General features: G+C 36.8%; 1 protein-coding gene across 1 annotated transcript; it reads left to right on the forward strand.

Annotated features, from left to right (window-relative positions):
* The first annotated feature begins 1,286 nt into the window (after positions 1-1,286).
* gyg2 (glycogenin 2) lies at positions 1,287-22,750 on the forward strand. Its single transcript, XM_059328007.1, has 10 exons — positions 1,287-1,552; positions 4,840-4,978; positions 5,061-5,235; positions 9,142-9,304; positions 10,136-10,262; positions 10,883-11,048; positions 12,482-12,556; positions 15,093-15,209; positions 20,561-20,692; positions 22,378-22,750. The coding sequence occupies exons 1-10, from the start codon at positions 1,546-1,548 to the stop codon at positions 22,525-22,527; spliced, it is 1,251 nt and encodes a 416-aa protein (XP_059183990.1). The 5' UTR covers positions 1,287-1,545; the 3' UTR covers positions 22,528-22,750.
* The last annotated feature ends 822 nt before the right edge of the window (positions 22,751-23,572 follow it).

Genomic DNA, 23,572 nt, shown 5'->3' on the forward strand with positions numbered 1-23,572 from the left:
TTTTTCTCCCTGATTGCATTGTAATATACAGTATGACACAGAACGGTAATGTTAGTCATGGTGTTCCACAAGGTGTTTTGCTTGGACCACTTTAATTCTCACTGTGCTTTGTTACAACCCCACAAACTCCTCCAGGGTAGGAATTTCAACAAAATCTGCCAGTTTAAACTCCATATCTACAAAAGCCAAATGCAACTACACACTCCTGACTCAAGTACTGCAAACCACAGTACATCACAAAAAAAAGGACAAAACCAGACACTTGGACCAACTCACAATGGGGCGGCAAATCCAAGTGAACCCCCTTCTACCCCAAAACCATAACCTAGTAACAAGTAATTAATTACTAATTTAATAATTTCAAGTAAATTCCTGTAAATAATGGCATTCAATCACTGTTTTTGCTCCCAGATTACATTGCAATATACACACTGTAACGAATTTCACTGTAAAATAACAGTAAAATACTGGCAGCAGGGGCGCCAGTATTTTACTGTTATTTTACAGTCCACATACTGTAATTTATTTAACAGTATATTACCGTATTTTGGCTTAAAGTAAATGATCGTGGGATAATGGTGTGTGTTATTTTACAGCAATTCATTACAAATAGTGTTTAATGCTTTTAATTTATAGTTATCTACTTTTATTGTAAATTGATCGATTTAACTGTTAATTTACATGTGAGGGATGAATATTTAACAGTATTTTACAATTATTATAAAATACAGTAGTATACAGTTGTAAATTCACCGTAAATACACAGGATTTTGTTACAGTGCAGTATGACACTGCGCAGTAATGTTAGCCATGGTGTTCCACAAGGTTCTGTCCTTGGGACACTTTTATTCACACTATACATGCTTCTTTTAGGAAATATGACAAAAATATTGGCTGTAAGTGCTGTGATCACATACTTTTTTCTCCCAGACTGCATTGCAATATACAGTATGACACTGCACGGTAATGTAGTCATGGTGTTCCACAAGGTTCTGTGCTTGGACCACTTATATTTACACTATACATGCTTCTTTCAGGATATATAACTGAAAAATAATAGCTGTAAGTGCTGTAATCAAATATTTTATTCTCCCAGATTGCATTGCAATATACAGTATGACATTAATACAATAGAATATTGTTCAGATTTCACATGCTCCTTGTGTTTGTTTGTTTTTCATTTCATGTGGAAAGTGAAAGCTCCACAGTATGTGAGCAGGCCATCAGCAAAGGGGCAGGAGGGCAGCCTGTGAAGGTCGAGATTCTTACACAATTGTTGGCAAAGCTCACTATCTACTAGTTGAATGACCAGTTGAACATGCACACACAAACACATTCACTCTCAATGCAGAATGGGATGTGACTTTCTCGTGCAGGGTCAGATTATAATTCCTCCTGTCAGTATTTAAGGGTCCATAGCAGCTGGTGCAAAGATGTGAGCGTCACCTGGACCATCGGGACTCTACCTCTCTACCATCAGAGGCTTCCTGCTCATCTCTCTTGTGGATAAACTTACCGGATTTGCTGAGCATTTAAGACATCAAAATGTCAGGTAGGTGAAAATATGGAATATCAAACTGTACTTGTATTAACCCTTTATTGGGCAAAGAACTATATTTGGTAACTTCAGTGGATATCAAAATGGCGCCCCCATGTCTCTTTTTGGTCGTAGAACCACATGGATTTTTCTCCCAGCTAATCAGCAAAGATCAGGCTACGTCACAGACAGTGACACCATGACATCTGACCAATCAGTTTGATAATAATATAATAATAATAACTTTATTGACCTCAACCTCCAATGTAAAAAAAATCAGCAAGAAACAGTCGTACAAACAGTTATTCTTCAATGACTTGTACGAGGAGAACTTGACTATGACGGCATATTAGGGCCAATAATATTTCGAGAAAAAAGTTGCAAATTTACTAGATTAAAGTGGCAAATCAACAACAACAAAAAAGTCGCAGATTTAAGAAATTTAAAGTGGCAAATCTGTGCGAAAAAAGTCAGATTTACGAGAAAAAAGTGGGGAAAAAGCAACTTTTTCTCGTAGATTTGCCACTTTAAATCTCATAAATCTGCACGTTTTTTTCTCATAGATTTGCCACTTTAATCTCGTAAACTTTTTTTACCATTACTTTGAGACTTTTTGGTCACAAATTTGAGATTTTTTTTACCGTTAATTTGAGATTTTTTTCTCATACATTTGTAACTTTTCTACCATTAATTTGATATTTTTTTTGTCATAAATTTGTAACTTTTTTCTTAAAATATTACCCCCCTCCCCCGGGTCCGTATGTTTGTTTTTTTAAACATTCTGGCAGTATGTAATATCCTCCAATATTCTCTAGGGTTGAAATTTGGAATTTGCAAGTATTTCAATGAGTGCCCTATTAAGGGTTAAGGAGTAAAGGTCGACCTTTACGCAGGTGAAGTAAATATAAAGTAAGAAAAAAGAACTTCAGCTCTGAACCTTGTGGGAACAGAATTATAATTCTCTCTGGCCTCCCACTCCGAGTTGTTGAGCACAGTGTAGCGACCCAGTTTGACTCGAAATCAGAATAGACTCCTCGACACTCAAACACTGTGCCAATTGAAATGTAACACTACACGCAGCCCAGAGACGGCTGCAGACAAAAGGTTACAATGGTGTGTATCTGACTGCAGGCCAGCACAATGAAACTCTGACACGCCTGTCACGACTACACACTGCACAGCCCACATGGAACTGGCTTCACCCTGATGGTAAAACCATTACGGGAATAAAAGAAGAACCATTAGAGGCCTTTAGTGTATGATGTCATTATATATCATTTCCAAAGAGCAATATTGCCCTATGGAAGCCTATTTCCTCCAATGTGAAAAACATAACGACGCTGTTAGTGATTATAACTAGAAACTTTATCAAGTAATGACCTAATATGTCATAATAATGACTTAGTATCTCAGTATGTCATAATAAGGAGAAACTTTCCTATAATATTGAGTCATATTTATGAGATAATAAATTATTTTATTAAGAGGTTTCTCATTATTATGAGATACTAAATTATTATATTGAGAACATTCCTCATTATTATGAGATAGTTAGTCATATTTATGAGATACTTAATAATTATATTGAGAATGTTTCTCATTATTATGAGATATTAAGTCGTATTTATGAGATACTAAAGTATTATTTTGAGATAGTTTCTCATTATTATGAAATACTAAGTCATTTCATGAAATACTAAAATATTATATTGATAAAGTTTCTCATTATTATGAGACACTAAGTCATAATTATGAAATACTAAATTATTTTATTGGGAACGTTCCTCATTATTATGAGATACCAAGTCATATTTATGAGATACTAAATTATTTTATTGAGAAAGTTTCTTATTGTTATGAGATACTAAGCCATTACTTTGAGTTTCTCTCATTACTTTGAAGAAGTTTCTCATTATGACTTACAGATTTTCAGGTTTTTTTTCCTCACATTGGCAGAAATGGGCTTCCATAGTTCGTATATGTTATTTAAGACACATTTTCATGTTACCACAGGATAATTTGGACAAATGTGACCTTTTGAACATTAGTTTTATTAAGAGGTTTTTTGTGAGAATAAGAGTAAAATATAATTCTGCTTGTGGCCACAAAACTGTTAAGATAGAAAACAAAACTAAACCATACCTGTCACCTGAAGTAAAAACTGATTGAAATGCATTTGAATGCAGTCAGATAGAAATTAAATGAGTTGACCCATTGTACTTACAATAATAAACAACATCTGATCTTTTTACTGATGCCACTCACCATCATATATAGGAGCCTGAAAATATTTTTTATTCATTTTAACAAATTAAAAAAATGTATTGTTCAGGGTTTGGAGTCAGTTGTTTGTTTCAAATAACGATTGCTCTGTTGCTTCAAAACGGTGGTCCACAATCCAATATACCCCTCAAATCCTGCACACTGCTCCTTTATCCCTCGAGGCACCTCAGGGACCAAACGTGTACATTCTGCTAATTTTATGTTTTTGATTCTCAATATATAGGTCTGTTTAAAGGCAAATTGTATGAAACTAGGCCAGGATTTGTTTTTTATTATAATTTTCAAAATTCCAAAATTCCTCTTTTGCAAGGTGCATAGAATAGGAGATACACATAACACTCACACTTTGACCCTCAAGGCCCATTTTGGTCCCATTGACTCCCATCATAAACACATATTATTATGACATTTGTATGAGAGGGAGTGTTTCGGGACCTTAAGGCGTAAAGTGTAAGTTTTTCGAATAAACTCTCACAGCTCCAAAAATAATAATGCATGAAAATCAATATTGTTATCAGTTATTAATCTAGTCAAGGCTGTAATAACCTCACCCCAAATACTCCACTTTGCACCTTATTTTTGAAAATATTGCACATTTTTTGTTTTTGCCCTTGAGAAAATCAGGGGTTCTTATGACAAAAAGGACATAAAAAGATGAAAAATGAAAAAAATATAAAATCATTTTTATATTTATGGTTAGGTCTGAAGCTGCTAAAAAGTTTGATGCAGCGAAAGTGAAAAAATATATATTTCTATATCCCATTTTTATGACACTTGTATAAGAGGGGCCGTTTCGGGACCTTAAGGCGTAAAATTTAAGGTAATCTTAAAGAGGCCTCGATGGTTAAAAACCACATGGAAGTCTTATTTTTGTGAACCTTTCCTGAGACTGCCCGAAGGATCCACGTCCAAGATATTGACTTTTAAAAATGCTGCCTAATAATTACCTTGCTGGTTTCTCGAAAGTAGATATTCTGCATGTTTGTTTTGTCTAATCGTGTCATGTGATCATGCTCTAGCTGGTGAGGCCTTCGTCACGCTGGCAACCACCGACTCTTACTGTATGGGGGCCACAGTGGTGGCCAGAAGTTTGCAGCGTCATGGGACGACACGCAGCATCGTCATCATGGTCACACCAAACGTCTCAGAAAAGTCCAGGTGTGTGGAACATCCTCTCTAGAACATATGTGGCAGTGCTGCTGTTAGCGCCTCACTTCTTCAACCTTTTACATCCCACCAGGCTCGCCCTGAACAGTGTGTTCGATGAGGTCATCACTGTGGATGTGATGGACAGTGACGACCGTCTCAACTTGGCCTTGCTGGGACGTCCTGAGCTCGGCATCACGTTTACCAAAATCCACTGCTGGACTCTGACCCAGTACAGCAAATGTGTCTTCCTGGATGCTGACACACTGGTGAGTCCGTTGAATAAAATAGTTATCAACAGCAAACAAGAAACAAACAAAAGGGCTGTTTCCACTACCGCCCAATACCCGGAATGGGGCGTGTCTCACTCGCCAAAACACCCCTAATTTGAATATGAGCTGTCCGGAGCGGACTTTTGTCAGGACTTTTTTCGTCCCTGGCGAAGAGCAGGACCTTTTTTCTCCCCTGAAAAAAAGCCTGGTTGCTGATTGAATAGAAGGCTAAGCAGGATGTGATGTAGTACTCGATGTCACAACAACACGCGCCAGTGTTGCCAACTTAACAAATTTGTTGCTATATTTAGACTTAGACTTTTCAGACCCCCTTAGCGACTATTTTTCCAGAAAGCGACTGTCGACAAATCCAGCGACTTTTTCTGGTGTTATTGGAGACTTCTTCTTACTCTTCTTAAAGAGCCGCGGGGGCCGGCAGCTCTTCTTAACGAGCTGCAGGGTCGTCGGCTCGTTCATTTTTTGGCTTTTTAAATTAGGTTAGGGTTAGGATTAGGCATATTTGCCATGGAATTTGGCAGTAATGGTGGAAAAAGTAACAGACCGGAGAACATAGGACCCTTTTTGGGAAAAGCAGGAAAAAAGGGTCCTATGCTCCCCAGTCTCATACAAAGAGGGGAACATAGGACCCGGGGAACATAGACAGGCTCCCGTTATTTCACCCCCTTCCCGCCAAAATATCATGATGTTGGTACGAATGGATCCCCAGATCTTCTTGTTTCATATGATATCAGGATCTTCACTATGAGCCAGCTACAGCATCTGGAAGGAAAAAAAAGCACATAAATCAGATGTACCGTGGGCTAGAAAGGGGCGCCAGAAATATTTACGGAAATAAAAGTCTAACTACATTAGACACACAATAATACACATAAGCTGCTTTCCCGCAGGAGAGAGGACTCCTTGATTTATTCTGTTTTATTAAGTTTGACGGGTCAAATCGTAGCTTTGATCACTCTACAAAGGAATTACTCATAGAAACACACAGAATAAAGTCAGACCCACACACCACACAGTGCTCTGCAGCATGTACGACTCTACTGTACACCCCTATCTATCACTATCGATCAGTCAACATACTGTGTCTGTCTCTGTTTGGGGTCATCCATTCATGTTGTGAACTGTTGGCCAACATGTTCTTCTTGAAATCAATAGCGACAGGGATGTCAGCGGACATGTAGGAGTATGTTGTTGCTTCTGTTTGGTCAGTGTCAACATGTTCTCATGTTCGCAGGAGCAGGAGTGTTTGAGGACCGAGCTCAGTAAACACACATGAACATACAGAGTCAAGGTTAGAGCTGCACTGACGTACACACATGCACACACATGGAGTTTTGGCTATTGGTCTTTCACAACTAAATTATTTCATTATTATAGTTTAACACATGAGAGATCATTCTGAGTGGAATAATACTGTGATATCCTGTTATATCCTAACCCTCTAAAATCTCTCCACCTACCCAACTGTATGTGCTTGTATCAACAAACATACAAACCAAACTGATGTCTTTCTTTTGGCAGAGGTAACTCAGTATCATTGTCCCATTTCCTCAAATGTGATATGTCAACCGGATGCTTTGTGAACATTTTTCACAAACGTGCCTTTGTACAATGCAGGGCGCACAAGAAAAGTCAGACTAGGGCTCGGTGATATATCGATATAAAAAATATAGCGATATATTTTTAAATGTGATGTGGAATTAGACCATATCACATATATCGATATAGTTCAATATTTTTTTCTTTCTTTATATATAAATGCTGCCCTTACTAGAGTTTGTCATATTTAGTTCTTTTGTAATGTTTGTTATTCTTTTTCTCATATAAATATATTTATTTCAGAAAAAGATTGGCCTATTTTATTTCATAGGCTATTTTTGTTTAAGATATTTTTTTATTTGAATGTGCACTTAATGGAGCTTTGATTTCTATATATAAAAAAGTACTCCTGTTGTGATACAGTATTTTTGTTCACTTAAACGGTTTCAATAAAACTACTTGTGACATGTCATATTTGGCTTTGACTTTGACTGAACATTTGCTCTCACTTTTTGATAAAATATTGGGATATATATTGTCTATCGATATTCAGCCTAAATATATCGTGATAAGACTTTTGGTCCATATCGCCCAGCCATAAATCAGACCGTATAGAACTACAGCAAAGACGGCAACACTCCAGCACTTATTACAGCTACTACAGTATAGTGAAGCCCTGTGATAGTCTGGCGACCTGTCCATGGTGTACCCTAGCCTGGGTAAACCCATGCTGCCTTGCACACTCGATTTCGTTTCGACCGGCAAGGCGGTATGGTGTCCATGGCCGATTCTTAGCCCTGCTTTTGGTATCCAATCACAGAACGGGGAGGGACGGCAAGACGATGACGTGTACTATTGGACAGACGGAAGCTTGTAGTTTGCTTACGGATCCAACATGGTTGCAGCAGACCAGAGGCTCTCATTGGATCTAGCTGTAGATAGTGTTCTAGATAGTTTAGAGCCAAAGTTTATTTTAAAAGAAAAAAACGTTTGGCTTTACACTCCTTTATCACCACCAAGCCTTGCTTGCACAAACGGCATAATCGTTCAGCGCCATCGTGTAAACATCAGTCGTCTTCTTCCGCATCGAATTTCTGTCGCTCTACATACGTCATCCGGTATAATTGATACGATTGTTTAAGAGCCATTGACATTTGTAGCTCCCAATAAATGGCTCTGTTTTTTTTTGCAGAACAGATGAGAGGAGAGCAAAATCCTTTTGACTATTTATTTAAGACAGTAATGAAAGAGTGAGCATGTACATGGACATTCTCTGTTCAGAAATCACAGGCTGCTAAGCAGTTAGCTGTAACCACCTCCCAGAAAATGATACCTAACTTACTTTTACACAGAGTTTTAAAATGTAAATGTGCGGCGATCTGATTGGTCAAAACTGTTGGGGCAGCCCCATGGTTTAGACTCGGTCCGCCCATTCTGTTGGCATGCAGGCTAGTCCTAGCCTCTTGGTGCTTCAGCTTCCGGTCACCGCCCTGTGGAAGAAAAAAGCTAACAGCACACTTTTGTATCTTGTCTAGTGTTCGTCAGTGCCTGTCTCCACCTGGGCTCATGACCTTGAATTGGAGCACAAAGAGTGCTTCAGTTTTCATCTGCTTGCCCTCAAATAATGTGGCGATGTGCAAAGCGTTATCAGTATGTTCTTTCTTTTGATACTCCTTATTTCTGTGTGCTGTGCCTGGCACATAAAATGCATTTTACTAAAGGTCATAATGCAGACCATTGCTAATTTTATTAATCTCTAACACCTCCTCTACGGTAAAATGAATAGTCTCCAGATTATATCTCATTTGTGATATAGTCTGGTGTTAGGCTAGGTGTACCCCGCATCTCGCCCAATGTCAGCTGGGATCAGCTCCAGACAACCCAGGTTTAGATAAGCGGTTAAGGGTAATGGATCTATAGAATAGTCGTACTACTCCAACACTCCCTAGCTTTAAACTGTGTAGTTCATGTAGCGGACGCATAGTATTTATTTCTGGTGATGTGCACAACTACAGCAGATCCAAACAGATGCAGGGCATAAGAGGCAGCCATCATTAACAACAAAGAAATACACCTTTCGCCAATCTTAACCAAAGGCTGCCCGGCCTCCCTTACACCTGCAATCCTGCAAGAAACAGATCACCTGACCAGTTTTACAATAATCAACTTGAAATCTGGTGACATGGATATAGTACAGCAGAGTATTAAACCATCTCATTTATACATAAAGCCTACTCTCAAAGTTGTGTCTTCAGTGTCCAGTGTGTAAATGCCTGAAATGCATTTACCTGCTCTACAGTACGTGTTCACAGCCACAGATCCTCTAACTGACCTATTCTTCCTCAGGTTCTGTGTAACGTGGACGAGCTGTTTGAGAGAGATGAGTTGTCTGCAGCTCCTGACCCCGGCTGGCCCGACTGCTTCAACTCTGGCGTGTTTGTCTTCAGACCGTCCCTCCAAACCCATGGTGGCCTCCTGGATCACGCCCTGCAGCATGGCAGCTTTGACGGTAACACATGTTTGGGTTCAGGCTAGTTGAGTTTAATGTCACAGAGGTATGGGTTATTGCAAACGTGTTGATCATCTGTTATGGTCACTTCGAAAAAAAGAAAAAAAAAGGTGACAGGTGTATGAAAGCTCTGATTCAGGACTTCTTTAAAGGAGACACTTACAATGTAAAACGTTTCAGTGTAACTGTACAGTAATTAAGAATAAATTAACGGCAGCAGCCTCACCTGCAAAATACTGTTGTGTTTTTTTAATAAAGTTTCTTACTAGATACAGTGTATTACGAAAAATACATTTGTTGAATATTACTGTATTCTTCTAAATTTACAACACAAAACTGTTCACAGTTTTGTCAGTAAATAACTGAATATTTACAGTTCACTGTAAAACTTTTCAGTATAAATTTACAGTAAATTCCTGTAAATAATGACATTCTCTTAAAATGCTGTAATCACTTTTTAGTTTTTTATACAAACAGTATGACACTGCATGTTAATGGCTTTCCACAAGGTTCTGTGCTTGGACCACTTTTATTCACACTATACATGCTTCTTTTAGGAAATATGACAGAAAAATAATGGCTGTAAGTGCTCTAATCAAATACTTTATTCTCCCAGATTGCATTGCAATATACAGTATGACATCAGTGCAGTAGAATATTGTTCAGATTTCACTGTAAATTTACAATCTAAAGGTTTACAGAGCATTTAGAGGACACATCCACTCCTTACTTGCATTCAACTTTAAATATATACTATACTGTAAATGCAACATGTATGATATAAATAAAATATATCTTATTTGATTCTCATATACTCTGTGTTGCTTGGAGGAGGGGACCAGGGCCTGTTGAACTCTTTCTTCAGTAGCTGGCCTGTGGAGGACATCAGTAAACACCTGCCGTTTGTCTACAACCTCAGTGCCAGCTCCATCTACACCTACCTGCCTGCTTTCCAACAGTGAGTTGGTGTTCTACTGTACACAGTGGAGGACAAATACATTTCATAACTATGTCACTAAATTGAAGCCAAAATCAAAGTTTAGATTATATTTTATATGTGTTGCACCATAAAAACTGGGTTAACCCTTTGGAGTCTTCTGCTATTTTGTCGGTTATTGAATACTATTCATTCTGCCACTTAAAAAATCTTGACCATGCCGCGGTGTGTGTTTTTCAGCACAACCTCACCTTTATGAGCTGATAATAATCCCCCCCCCCCCCCAACAATATAAATAATAAAAATCAGATTTTAAAAATTACATATATTTTTTAAAACCAAGTACCTGGAATACATGTGTAAATTAGTTTTAGTCATAGGAATAAAGTGCATAGATCACACATGAATCACAGTTTCCAAATGTTTAAAATGGTAGCAAATATAATATTTAAAAAAAGGTAAAATGAGGATATATTTTTTGTTTATTTTTTTATACTAAATATATTAAATCTCTTCTTTTTACTGTCACCATCAATGAAAAACTAGGACTTAGTTTAAGCAAATCCTTTAGAGGGAAGCTGACAGCTCGACGGCTCGACGTTGCTTCAATTTTATATATATATTTATATTTGTTCATGCAGGTTTGGCCACGATGCAAAGATCGTCCATTTCTTAGGAGCAGTGAAACCCTGGAGCTCCAGCAGCCAGAGAGGTGCCAGCGGCTCACAAATGGACCAGTTTGTGTCTCAGTGGTGGAAAGAATACCTCAGTGACACAAAACCATCTGAACCAGAGAAACAACAACAGGTACCAACATCTACATGATCTTTTCTCTCTGATGGGTCAATCAGTCTGTAGCAGTTTGACAGTGTGGTGGATGTGGCTCAGTTGGTAGAGAGGTCGTCTTCTGATCGGAAGGTTGGTGGTTTGATCCCCGACCATGGCATTTCATGGCACCAGTCAACCAAGGCGTCCCACAAAGCTCTGTGTTTGCCCCCCTTCTTTTTACTAGAGCTGGGGGAAAATCGATATAACATAGTTTTGCGTGGCAATATCTGGGGCTCCGTTGGTAGAGTGGTCACACACTGATCGGATGGTTCTGATCATAGCATCCTACATGTTGAGCAAGATACTGGACCCTAAATTGCTCCCGGTGCTGCGTTCATCGGTGTGTGAATGAATTCCCAATGGTGGCAGGTGGCACCAGTGTGCCCTGGTAGCCTCGGCCACCAGTATGAATGTGTGTGTGAATGGGTGAATGAGCGTAGTGTGTAGTGTAAAGTGCTTTGGATAAAAGCACTATATAAGTGCACCCCATTTACAGTGCCAGGGTGCCAGTCAGAGTTATTCTGACAATTTTTGTATTTTAATTAGTCAAACCTACACAGGACCCATACATGCATGGTCCCTAATAACAACCAGAAACTGTGTGTGACAATTTTTCAAAGGAGACCAAGTAACACAACACTGTAAAAAAACAAAAAACTGTTTTTTACGTTAAAAAAACACCAGCTGTGGTTGCCAGAACTTTACCGTAATAAATACGGTGCACCTTTTTGTAATATTACGGTAAAATTATACTAGCACTGTTGATTTCCCATTTAAGATTGTTATTTTATTCTGTTTTTTACCGTATAAATAAAAAGTTTTTCCATCAAAAGAAACGCTGTTTTTCCATATAATTGACAATGAAATACTGCATGAATTAAAGATTTCACCATTAAATATTACAGTATATTTTTGTTAGAGATATGGTGTTTTGTACACTTAACAGTGAGAAAAAGTATTCTTCCAAAAAAAAAAAGCAAAAATTACAGATGCTTGTATATTACAGTATAATTTTGTTACAAACACGGTGCCAGTGAATTTTACAGTGGAGTAATGTATTTTTCAAAAAGAAAATGTAAAAAACACTGTTTTGGCTGATATATACATTTACAATATTTCATTGTTACTAAAACTGAATTAACTCATTTATCATTTTACGGTCTTTTACTCTCATGGTTTAGCAGTTTTTCACCGTAAGATCTACAGACATTTTTTACAGTGTACAGTTTAGTGCCCAATAACCAACCCATACTTCAAATTACAAAAATCAAAATTAGTCTCTTATTGATTTACTGGGCAGTGGGCCTGTTTGAGCTCGAATCGTACCTGGATGCATGCCACCATCGCTACAAGTCGTTGGGGGCAAATTGTGAACAATGACAGCAATCAGAATAAACATTTATGATTTCCAGGGTACTCCAACGGCTGATTCTCCAAACTGGAAACGCACAGACCATCAACTACTGAAGGCAAAACATCCACTGAGGGTAAGAACCTTGTACAACCTCCCTTCCAAATATCCAAACTATCCCTTTAAGATGTGCTCATTTAACACACTTTGCAAATGTCCTCATGTGACATCAGTGAGAATGGATAAATAAAAACAAGTAAAATGACAACATCATTAACTCTCTGGAGTCACCAAAAGCACCAAATCCAGACTTGTTGACTCCATCCAGACTAGAAAACAAAGCAGCGTGGAGCCCTACTGTAAATTTACCTCTAAAGTTCTGGCTGTAAACTCCATGAGGCCAGTTTCAGTTTGATGATGATATACCAAGTAAAACTGGAGACAAGCTCAAATAGATTTAGTATAAAATGATAGAACTGGATGGAACCCTCTTATATGGTAGATTTGCAGCCTTTGTTCACATTTCAAATTCTTTATTGAGCATGATAGTGTTTTGAAAGTTAAAAAAAAGATTCAAAATCACATTTTATGTTGGACTAAAGGACTAAAAAAGACACAAAATGACCAAAAAAAGACACAAAAAGACTAAAAAAAGAGACAAAATAACTACACAAAGACACAAAAAGACTTAAAAAAAAAAGAGACAAAATGACCAAAAAAAAGACAAAATGAGAAGACAAAATGACCAAAAACCTCCCACAGAAGCCACAAAATTACAAAAAAGACACAAAATGACTTACAAAAACACGGAAAGGATTAAAAAATGGACAACATAGCCCAAGAAGAGAAGAGATAATAATGATGATTATTGTTGCTATTTGTTAATACCTGTCTATGATCTTATCTTATGATCTGGCATTGGAGCTTAATTATATACCTGTAAAGTTCACATTCACATTTGCAACATTTAAAATTCTTTATTGAGCATGATAGTGTTTTGAAAAGATTCAAAATCACATGTTGGACTAAAGGACTAAAAAAGACACAAAAAGACTAAAAACAGACACAAAATGACTGTTCAGAAGGTCACACACTCGCACCATGAGCTGTGCATGCGGCCCCTAGACCAATAGAATTTCATCAATTAGGTATGGTAATCAGAGACACAGAAGCCGGCTCTCCTCAGTTGAGTTGCTGTCGTTCCAGGGGACACTACCATTAGATCTACACTTTCATTACAGTTCATAGCTCATCATCTGGATTCCACCTCATTTCATACTTGGAGTAGGTATATTTTCTTTATTTCATTTCATATCTGTGTGCGTCCTTAAGAGGTGAGTGCAGGGTTTCTGAAATTTGTTTCTGTGTGTTTTGTAGCCCTATTTTAATTCATACTCTTATTCATATGTCATGTGTATATTGTTCAGTTTATTTTCATGTTCATAGTCAATATATTCATAGTTTATGTCGGACTTTTCCTCCTCGTTAGATTGTACCGCGAGCGCTCAGGCCTCAGTTAGGGACCGTCAACTAATTACTTGTTCAGTGTGTGTATAATAGGCCTATGCAGTGCCGCTTTTCAGTTCAAATACGTAAAATATTGACGGTCCCTTATTCATTTCATGCTCCTCCTTATAATCATTTATTGTAGTTCAGTTCTGTCATCATATGTAATTTCAAACTCATTTATATTATATCATATTGTTTATTCATTACTGTTTCACATGTTTAAACTTTTATATTTGTTTACATATTTATTTTCTCTTTTCAGTTACACACACACATCAATATCTGTAAATGCATCATATCTCATTCTAAATAAATGGATCAGAAAGAATGATCAAAGAGTGTGAGAATGTTATTGGACCGGCCAGATTACCAGCCTCATACATCTGTTCTAACAGGACAAACTGTGGAGGTGTACAGCCAAATTCATCATTTCAATTGACAAGGGTTTACATGTAGGTGATTAGTAACCAACACCTCTTTTATAATGACTAAAAAAAGACACAGAAGGACAAAAAATGACTAAATAAGACACAAGATGACCAAAAAAAAGAAACAAGATGACGGAAAAAAACCCCACAGAAGCCACAAAATGACAAAAAAAGACACAAAAAAGACACAAAAAGACACAAATGACCAAAAAAGACACAAAATGACTTACAAAGACATGAAAAGACATGAAAAGGATTCAAAAATGAACAACATAGTCCAAGACTCCATAGAGTTAATAATGATGATTATTGTTGCTATTTGTTAATACCTGTCTATGATCTTATCTTATGATCTGGCATTGGAGCTTAATTACAAATCGTAAAAAATAAAAAATTACAAAAAAAAACAGTTTGACCCGAGCCACTGAATCCCATATAATGCTTCTGATTATAAATGCCGTGTTCAGCAGTGTCTCTCAGTGTTGTGGTGCAGGAAATCAACCATGTGCCATGTTTGGCCGAGTCTCTGCAGGTTTTCACTCCAAACACTCGAGCAGAACATTTTACTGATGACTTCCCCCTCTTTAGTCGAAGGTTTGTTAATCAGTCACATAAGCTGCTGCAGAGTTTGGCTGGAACATAAACATGCAGACTGGCAGCCAAACGCGACACATGGCTGCCCGGCCCCACTATTGGTTCCCATCCCAACACTCAACATCCTCCCTTGTTTTGCAGATCCAAGAACCAGAAGCCAAGATGCCATTTAGAGAAAACTTGGACAGTTCCAACTCCGTGCTCGCTTATTCCTCAGCTCCTTCTGAGAGGCCTCATTCACCGCCTGAACCACAAACAGTAAGTTCCAACACATGATCTATTTATTACATCTCTTATTCACTGTCACTGGTGGCAACATGGTCTCACAGGAATCCGTGAAATAGCCACGGATTCGCTTAACTCAAAATCCGTGGAATAGCCACGGAATCACTCAAATTTCCGTGAAACTGACACGGATTTCGCTACAATGCAAGTTAATGACAGTCATATCCCGTGGCTATTCCAACATACAAAGTGATTATGTACATTCACTGAGTGAATATTTAGAAAATAAAACATATATTTCTCGCTAGAAATCAAAATCCATTTTTATGCAGAAACTCAGTCAAAATATTGATTCTTTCACTAAAAATTAGAGAACTGTCCGCCATGTTTTTTGTTCTGACCACCGGAACCCTGAAAGTCACGTGACTTGGAACAAACCAATCGGAAAAAATATCCATATCCACAAAATTGAAAATAAATAAATATGAGACAAAGTGAATGGATTGCATAACTCAGTATAGGTGTAAATTAAACAGAAAATTAAAAAGGAAGGAGGGATGTAGAACCTGATAATGTAATAAATTCCCGATAATGTAATAACCCCGATAATGTAATAAAAATCTGCACTTGAGTCCATTGAAAATGTAATAAAACCTGATAATGTAATAACCTCCCATTAATGTTATACTTTATTACATTATTGGTAAAAAAAAAAGTGTATTACATTATTGCGAAATGCACTTTATTAAATTATCAGAAGTGATTACATTATCAGGTTTTATTACATTTTCAATGGACTCAAGTGCAGATTTTTATTACATTATCAGGAATTTATTACATTATCAGGTTCTACAAGGGAAAAAAATTAAGAAAGAAAGAAAGAAAAAGACATGGAATATTACATTTCTCCAAATATTTCTTGAATTGTGTTGAGAGTATGTATACATTTGTTGTTATCAATTGTTTTAATACAATCAAGGTAGTTATTAAATTGTATTTCAAAGGCAGGAAAGAAACGTCGACCTTTGGAAAATTTGGCCTTGTGAATGTGGAATTTCGCCATTATAATAATTCAATTAATTAAGTGTTGAATTTTAATCGTAGTACCAACCATTATGGGAACATCTTCATTACAGTACTTTGTGTATTAACACTGGTTCAAATCACAAAATGTTGCTCGTTAGGAGTTATCACCTCCTCTGCAGCTCCCTTAAGCTCAGTGGAACCTCTTTTTGCTCATTTTCTTACTTTGTGGCCCACACACAATTTTTTATACCAGCAGCAGCAGTTGTTTGAGTAAAAAAGCTCTGAAAAACCCACTGCACTCTACCTGCACAGCACTAAACAGCTGGCGAACACAGAGGAGCATTTACCAGCTAAAGAGAGTTTAAAGTTTTATTAGTTATTATAGACTGACATTCATCATGTGGATACAAAAAAAAACACTCCAATAAAGGCTAATATCGCTCTGTGTGTGTCCTAAAGTGTGTGAAGAGGCAACTGATTCCCCACCGCCTTTTGTGCCTCCTCAAGTAAACAACAAATCAGCTAGGATTTATTTAATATAATATATATATAAATTACTGGCATTGAAGTTGTTCTAAAAATGCACTCAATGCTTAAACAGACATACCTCATTTGATACTGTAACTTTACAGTGTAATTTATAGTAATTAACAGGGAGCAGGTTAATTTTACTTAACCCATTGACGCCTAAAACTGCCTGTAAAACCTCTGGCCGATTTTAAAATAAGCCCCTAAAACCTGAAGTTTTTCCGGAAATTCAACAGAAGTGTCAACGCTTCTACTAAATAATAGATTTTTCAGCCTCTGTAGCAGATAGAAATGAAATTCAAAAAGTATTTAAGAGCTTACACAAATACTACAAAACGACGTATCCGCTTTCCAGGCTTCAATGGGTTAAGCTAGCTAACTAGCTAGCCACTAGCTTAGCGTGTTTTCGCTCCTCTGCCACTGAGACCTCATGATGGGCCGTGTTTCTAACACTGTCGTTGGCTTATTGTCTTCCAACGATATTTGAAAAAGGGTCCTATGTTCTATCAATCTTTAATCTCTAAATTTGCACGGCAGCTACTTTCTGGTTACTTTGCAGTTCATTTTTTGCCTTTTTAAATAGGGTTAGGGTTAGGGTTAGGCCTATTTGCCATGGAATTTGTCAGTACTGGTGGAAACAGGAACAGACTGGGGAACATAGGACCCTTTTTGGGAAAAGAGGGGGGAAAGGGTCCTATGTTCTCCAGTCTCATACAAAGAGGGGAACATAGGACCCAGGGAACATCACATGCTCCCCTCATGGATCCTATACGCAAGCTAGCAGCCTTTTTGATTATTATTCCTTGGAACTAAGTTAATGAAATGATGTTCAAGACAAATGGATGAAAACACTTAATTTTGTTTTCTCTCAATAAAGGTGCTATCTAATTGATTTAAGTATTTTTGTATTCCAACCTGGAAGTTAGCTTTGCTATGGGCAATTTGTTCATCGGAGCAGGATAATCTTCACAAGTGAACACCACTTTTATTTGAAGCTTTAATGCAGCTGACAGAAGTAAAAAGCTAATGTTGTTTTAGAGCAAACTTCTCCACGGTTGCATGACTTCTACGTCACTACTGTTGCTTCAGACCGTCTCAAACAAGCTAACTAGCGATTTTGAAAAGCTAGCGAAACCATAGCCTAATAAATTGTTTATTAACCTAATCTACAATCTACAAACAACCACTTTTTTAACATGTTTTCTGCCGTACAACAAAGAGTCTCTTAAACTTATGTTAACCATTGACCTTATTTCAGACATCTAACCAAAACACATTCAAAATCCTCATTGAGTTTGAGAGGATAGACCCCAGGGCGCTAATATGCTAACTTACTTCCTGGTTTAAGAATTCATTCCTGTGTCACACTATTGCTACAGAAATAACGGTTTTGGTCAATGGGTAAAATATTTGATGCTCCAAAATCAAAACACAATGCGTTTGGTCAGCAGTTTATAGCAACAGATTTACGTCCCAAAACGTAGATTTTACTTTAAAACAGGGGTCTCAAACTCAAATTACCTGGGGGCTGCTGGAGGCAGTATCAAAATTACCAAAGGAAGACACAAAATTACTAAAAAAAAAGACACAAAATGACCAAAAAAGACCCAAAATTACAAAAAAAAAGACACAAAATGACATAAAAAAGACACAAAATGACCAAAAAAGACAGAATTACCAAAAAAAAGGACACAAAATAAAAAAAAATACACAAAATTATTTAAACAGAATTGCCAAAAAGACTCAAAAATTAATTAAAAAAGGCAAAAAATTATTAAAAAAGACGTTAAATTATTTAAAAAAGGCACACAATTAAAAAAAGACACTAAATTATTTTAAAAAGACACAAAATTACCCAAAAAGGACACAAAATAACAAAAAAAGAAACAAAATTACTAAAAAAGACACTAGATTATTTTAAAAAAGACACAAAATTACCAAAAAAAAGACACAGAATTGCCAAAAAAGACACAAAAATATTTTTTAAAAAAAGGCACAAAATTATTTAAAAAAAAGACACACAATGAAAAAAAGACACAAAATTTCCCCAAAAAAGTAATTCAAAGTAAAGTGCCATTCATATAAAACTTTCATATCAAGGTGGGGGCCGCAAAATATCGTCACGAGGGCCCCAGTTGGCCCGCGGGCCGCGAGTTTGAGACCTTTGGTTTAAAAAGTAAAGTATATTTGGCTTGTTACAATGATTTCCATTCATCAGTCAGCGCTAGATCTGACATGTTTTTATAAATCGGCCTATAAGTGAGATGACACATTGCACTGTAAGTTGCTCCAAAAGAAAAAGATTGTTAAAACAACTAAACACAGGGTTCATTTAAAGTCACATATTGAAGCCAAGTAAGTATTCAATAGAAATATTTGCTAATCAATCCATTAATGAGCTTAATGAATGACCTTATTAGCATAGCTGCTTGTGTTTATAATATATCATGGTGATTATTATGGTGGGTTATTAGGCAGCTGAAGTGCCTCTTGTTAGTTCCAGTTAATTTATGGGAATTTCTGCTTGACTGGGTTTGACTCCGGCAGAAAAAAAGAACACAGGGCCTATTATCTGCCACAGGCCTCTGAGCTTCTCATTGCACTTCTGTCATTTGTTTAATTCATTTCAACTTGATGCATTGAGCTTAAACAAGCTTGTAAGATTAGGCTGAACAGACACACGCCCTCCAGTATGACAGCAGCCATGAACATATATCAACAGTGTTATCAAGCATTGTGACGCTGAAGCAGAACCCACCTCATTTTAAACTTGGTTCCTACTTTTTGAAGGCAGTATCAAAATGACCCAAAACAAGACACAAAATGACTAAGAAAAAGACACAAAATGACCAAAAAAAAGACACAAAATGACTGAAAAAACACTAAATTTCATTTAGTTAATCATACATTAATCACACATTTTTTATTACTTATTGATGTATACATTTATTTATACATTTTAACTGGGTCTCCTTACTGTTCTCTTCACTAAGAAACATCTAAATATATGACATCACTATATTTTCATTTAGGACTGAGCTTACTAGCATTATTGTGATGTTCCTTTTTCCTGTGGAAGTGGTTTTACTGGCCGGTCTGGAACCGGGGACCTTTCCCCCGCTCTTCTACTGGTTGGTGATTGTGTTACGTCACTGAGACTTGAGATAAAGTCAAACACGTTTGATATGATCCAAAGCCAAGACTAGGAAAAGACTGATATGAAACAGAGCACTTTTAATACCATAAACGTAACCATGGATGGATGGATGGATGGATGGTAGGTTGGTTGGTTGGTTGGTTGGATGGATGGATGGATGGATGGATGGATGGATGGATGGATGGATGGATGGATGGATGGATGATGGATGGTTGATTGGTTGGTTGGTTGGTTGGTTGGTTGGATGGATGGATGGATGGATGGATGGATGGATGGATGGATGGATGGATGGAGGGAGGGAGGGAGGGAGGGAGGGATGGATAGAAGGATGGATGGATGGATGGTTGGTTGGTTGGTTGGTTGGTTGGATGGATGGATGGATGGATGGTTGGTCGGTCGGTCGGTCGGTCGGATGGATGGATGGATGGATGGATGGATGGATGGATGGATGGTTGGTTGGTTGGTTGGTTGGTTGGTTGTTTGGTTAGTTGGATGAATGGATGGATGGATGGATAGAACCAGACTTTTATCTGTTATTGTACAGTGTGATGGCATGTCGGAAGCGCCGTGACTCCAGTAAAACTCCTAGATTGACTAAAGACTTTCAGTTTTTAGTCTGGGACTGGGGACATCTTTTGGTGTTAACCCAGCATTAGTAACATGTATTCTGTAGTGTCCCCACACAGATCACACACCACTGGAGGAGGACTCTTGGACATGTGAGAGGACAGAGACCCAGGAAGCAGCGGTTGATGAAGACGAGTTGGAGGACAGTGTTTCTGTTTCAGACACTGAATCAGAACCTGTACGTAAACCTTTACTTTCTCACTTTTGAATATAATACAATACACTACCTTTATTATGTATCAGCGTCCATAATTCCAATCACTCACTGTTAATATTTGAAATTGATTCGAGCATTTAATAGTTTCAAAATGGGAGAATTTACTGCCTTGTTGCTGAAAACTTGTTATAACCATAACATCAATAATAAATGTCAGTTTTCCAACCTTATTATTATTTCCCTCTGGCTTTTATCTACTTATTAAAATTATTGTTTACTCAAATTTTACAATTAATCACAATTTAAAAAAAAATTGTAATACAAATTGTATTGCCTTTTATGACATTTCTTTCATAAATAAACAATAAAAAAAGAAAAAAAGAAAAAGTGAGTAAACAAATTACTATTTACTCCTGCAGAGAATTGCAAAAAAATAAAAAATATATAATATATAGTTATTTTTAATGTTATAATGTGTACAACAAAATGTATAACTTAGTATTAGTAATGCTATAAATTTAGTAACCTTATTATTGTTTCTCTCTGGCTTTTATCTACTTATTTATATTATTGTTTACTCAAATTTTACAATTAATCACAATTAACATTTTTTGTAATACAAATTTGATTGCCTTTTATGACATTTTTTTCATAAATAAACAAGAAAAAATTCAAAAAAGAAAAAGTAGGTACACAAATTGCTATTTACTCCTGCAAAGTATTGCAAAAAATATATATAATAAATGAGATTTAAATGTAGTTATTTGTTTCTTGTGTACAACAAAACTTATTTATAGCTTTACTTATGTTAAGTAATCACTATAAATTGTTTTTTATTTGCTACAAAAGTTAAATAAATAATTAATTTAACTTAAGCTGAATCGAATTACCATTTCATTGATCCTGTGACTGCAGGGATTTTTTTTTTTTTTTCAGATTTCACTTTAAATTTACATCTAAGGTTTACAGTGAAGATTACAGCCCTCTGCAACAGCATTAATAAAACATAATTTTTTAAAGAAAGTGGATTCTTTTCTCTCAGCTCAAAGTGGCTGTCGGAAACTCTGTTCAATGCAAAAAAGAAAAGTTGGGTAAACTCAAAATTTCAAGGCAACAAACTTTGATAAAATTTAAAGTTGGACAATTAAACTAAATATTTTAAGTTTTGTTTTTGAGTTTGCTCAACTCTGAGTTCAGATTTTTGTCAACTCAACTGTAAGTTGTGCTGACTTATAATTTTACATTGTAATAACTTTTAATCCTTACTTCTGCTAACTTCTGCAATGTGCTGAATTGGCACAATTGTAACGCCGCTATGAAATGTCAGCTAAAGTTGCGACCACAATTTTGAGTTAGCATTGATACGCTAATGGCTACTCTTGTGGCTGTAACAAGCAGCGCCGCTAGCATCAGTTAGCCGCTAGCTTTTGCTAATGACCGAATTTCACAGCTTTCCCCCATTTCACAACAAAGAAATAAGAGTTTGCAGAACTATTGTCCCTTGTTGTGAACCCCAACTTAAAGATATAAGTAACAACAACTCACCAACCTAAATGTCAGTAATTTATATTTCCAAGTTTTACCAACTTAAATCACTGTTTTAGGCCAAAAAATACAAGTTGGCTTTTTTGCAGTGTACATGAGTAATGATAATCTACCCATTCTGGTTTTTAATGCTGAACTCTGCCTTCTGCTTGTGCTTTAAGATAAAACTAGAAATTACATGTCAGAAGGATGCCGAAACAGAAGAAGAACGTCTGGAGCACCGCAGACAGTGGGAGAACGGGCAGGCTGACTACATGGGCAGAGACGCCTTCAGTAACATTCAGAAGATGCTGGACCGCTTTCTGGATTAACTGATCCACACAGGAACAGAGTTTGGACACTGTAAAACATAACTAAAACAGAAGGAAAGAACTGTACAAAGGCAATATTTTGATGAGTTTAAGGCAAAAACCACATTGTTTTTCTCATGCATTAAAATGTGTTAATTTTGCCGACTGTATTTAAATATTTCTGCATACTGGGGTCCCTAAACAGTCTGTGATTTACATAAATTGGATATCACTGAAAAGATGAGACTCGTGGATTTAATGTGCCCAATTAAAACTTGACCACAGTGTATAAAATGAGCTGCTGTTACCTCTAGGATAATCACAGAATTAAACTTTATAACCATAAACTAGAGACCCAGAGCATTTTGAAGTTTGATTTTCACTCCTCAGAACATGTTCGCACACCTAAATCTTGTCTGATGTAGAATCCACTGTTTTCAGAGCTTTTTCAGAGCTAAAATTCAGGAAATTGAGTCTTCCAACCTTAAGAAAGTGCAATAACAAATCATTGGAGAACAATTTTAAGAGTTATTTCTGTCACTTGGAATCGCGTCCATGTTTGTGGGGCATTTCTTTACAGGTTTGAACCATATAGACTTTGTTTGGACTTGGTTTGGTACTTGGGGAAGTAAAGGGGGGCATGCTAAATGATTATTCAATTTTATCATTCGTCACAACAAGCAAAGGACAATTACTATATTGTAAAGACAATCGTTTACAGTGTGGTTTTTAAAGCATCTATAAACTTAGTTGGTTATTGTAAAGTGTTACCAACATTACCAAATATCCTGTTTGATATATTACATTACAAACATCTCCAAATCTTTTTCAGCAGTTTGGAAAAACTTTTCTTTTTGTCCTCATTTGAGTTCATATAGTTGACATAAACCAGGGATGGGCAACTGGAGGCCCGGGGGGCGCATACGGCCCGCACCCTCATTTGAAGTGGCCCTCGGTACAACTACATGCATTTGAGCATGAATTCTTAAAAGTGCAGTGTAAAAATGCACAAAATTACTTCTTGCAATTAATGTTGGTCTGCTGTTCTTGCGCTGATTAAAAATAA

This window comes from Centropristis striata, chromosome 24 (assembly GCF_030273125.1).
Source record: "Centropristis striata isolate RG_2023a ecotype Rhode Island chromosome 24, C.striata_1.0, whole genome shotgun sequence".
NCBI lineage: Eukaryota > Metazoa > Chordata > Actinopteri > Perciformes > Serranidae > Centropristis > Centropristis striata.

Coding starts and splice junctions, on each gene's coding strand:
- gyg2 (XM_059328007.1), top strand. Junction 5,236..9,141: donor TCCTGGATGCTGACACACTG/GTGAGTCCGTTG, acceptor ATTCTTCCTCAG/GTTCTGTGTAACGTGGACGA. Junction 9,305..10,135: donor GCAGCATGGCAGCTTTGACG/GTAACACATGTT, acceptor TGTTGCTTGGAG/GAGGGGACCAGGGCCTGTTG.